Genomic DNA, 1,312 nt, shown 5'->3' with positions numbered 1-1,312 from the left:
GACAGAGTTATGTTGCATTAACCTGACAGTCATGTTGCATTAACCTAACAGAGTTATGTTGCATTAACTAACAGAGTTATATTGCATAAACCTAATTTAACTAAGCTGATCCAACACTGTTTGGACACATTGATTTTATTAAACAAAGTTGAATAAAATCTACTCAACCTCATTAAGCTTTACTAAAGCAATCACATTAAATTATTTTAACAAAGCTTGAATGTATTCCATTTAGATGTGTATATTAATTAAAGAGAACAGAAGATTCTTCAGTAACTTGACTTTAATAAAACGTCCAGATAAACACAATGATCTAAACTATAAAGTTGACCACAAAGTTACTGATTTTACAACACTGAAAAAAACAGTACATTGTTTTAATTAAAATACTGAGGTATAAATATTGCCATCATTCAATCCCACCCCCAAAATTGTAAGATTAATTAGCACCTTAAATCTATAAAATCGACCAGCAACAAATTTCAAATGCAGAACAGTACCAATAAATTTAGTACATCACATGACTTTACTAAAAATTACTGTAAAATTATAACTGAAAAACTTTGTTTAAAGGTTCAAAGTGCATAAGTAAGGGATAATACCCGACGAAGTGTGCGTTATGAGAAATTAACGCACGACGCGGAGGCCTCCGTGAAGTGCGTTAATTTCTCATAATGCACTCTTCGGAGGGTATTATCCCGCTTATACCATGGTCATTTACAAAATAAACAAACATTCAATCAATATTTCGTACTTTATTCTTGTTTTTTCTTTGGTTTAGCTCGTTTTTTCACACAAAGCGGACTATTTGATCCGTGATGCGGTTTGTTGTCATGGTGATATGGAACACGGCATGAAGCCTGAAGCCGTTACAGACCTCAGCCGCAGCGGTAAAGTGTCGCTGTTTTGAAAGAAAGACCCGGACAAATTAGGATATTTCTCTTCTTTTTCTGAAGTTAATCCCTTAGTGAGCAGCTAGAACATATTCAGCTTCTGTCTGTGTTTCATTTCAAGGCAGGTTCGCTCTTCTGAGCTGCTCTAAAGCAGAAACTCCCTCTTGTGGTGAAACAGAAGACTACACCTTGATGTCGAGTGGTGTTTTATTAGAAGGAGAATAACCAATTTGTCAATATTAATTTACCTTACAAAAGGAGAGGAATATAAATGCTGGTCGCTACAATAAGTTAAATAAAGCATCAGTTCAGAGATAAAGTTCATTCATTACTGCTTGTGTTGTCCAGACGATGAAGGAAAAATGTGTTTTAAAGAAGCCTGCGCAGTGATATCGAACGTTTGGTCTGTGTGACCGGAA

The 1,312-nt window shown here is 35.1% G+C and overlaps 1 protein-coding gene across 1 annotated transcript in view; it reads right to left on the bottom strand.

Moving 5' to 3' along the window:
* The window catches only part of LOC112156631 (NACHT, LRR and PYD domains-containing protein 12), a 10,935-nt gene extending 10,902 nt beyond the window's left edge, over positions 1–33 (bottom strand). The window contains exon 1 of the mRNA XM_024288872.2: positions 23–33. Coding sequence (XP_024144640.1) covers positions 23–33 — 11 coding nt within the window. The remainder of the gene's footprint in view (positions 1–22) is intronic.
* Between the last annotated feature and the right edge of the window lie 1,279 nt (positions 34–1,312).

Source organism: Oryzias melastigma, linkage group LG2 (genome assembly GCF_002922805.2).
Source record: "Oryzias melastigma strain HK-1 linkage group LG2, ASM292280v2, whole genome shotgun sequence".
NCBI classification, from domain to species: domain Eukaryota; kingdom Metazoa; phylum Chordata; class Actinopteri; order Beloniformes; family Adrianichthyidae; genus Oryzias; species Oryzias melastigma.
The sequence above is the reverse complement of the archived record's forward strand: the minus strand, read 5'-3'. Positions and strand labels throughout refer to the sequence as shown.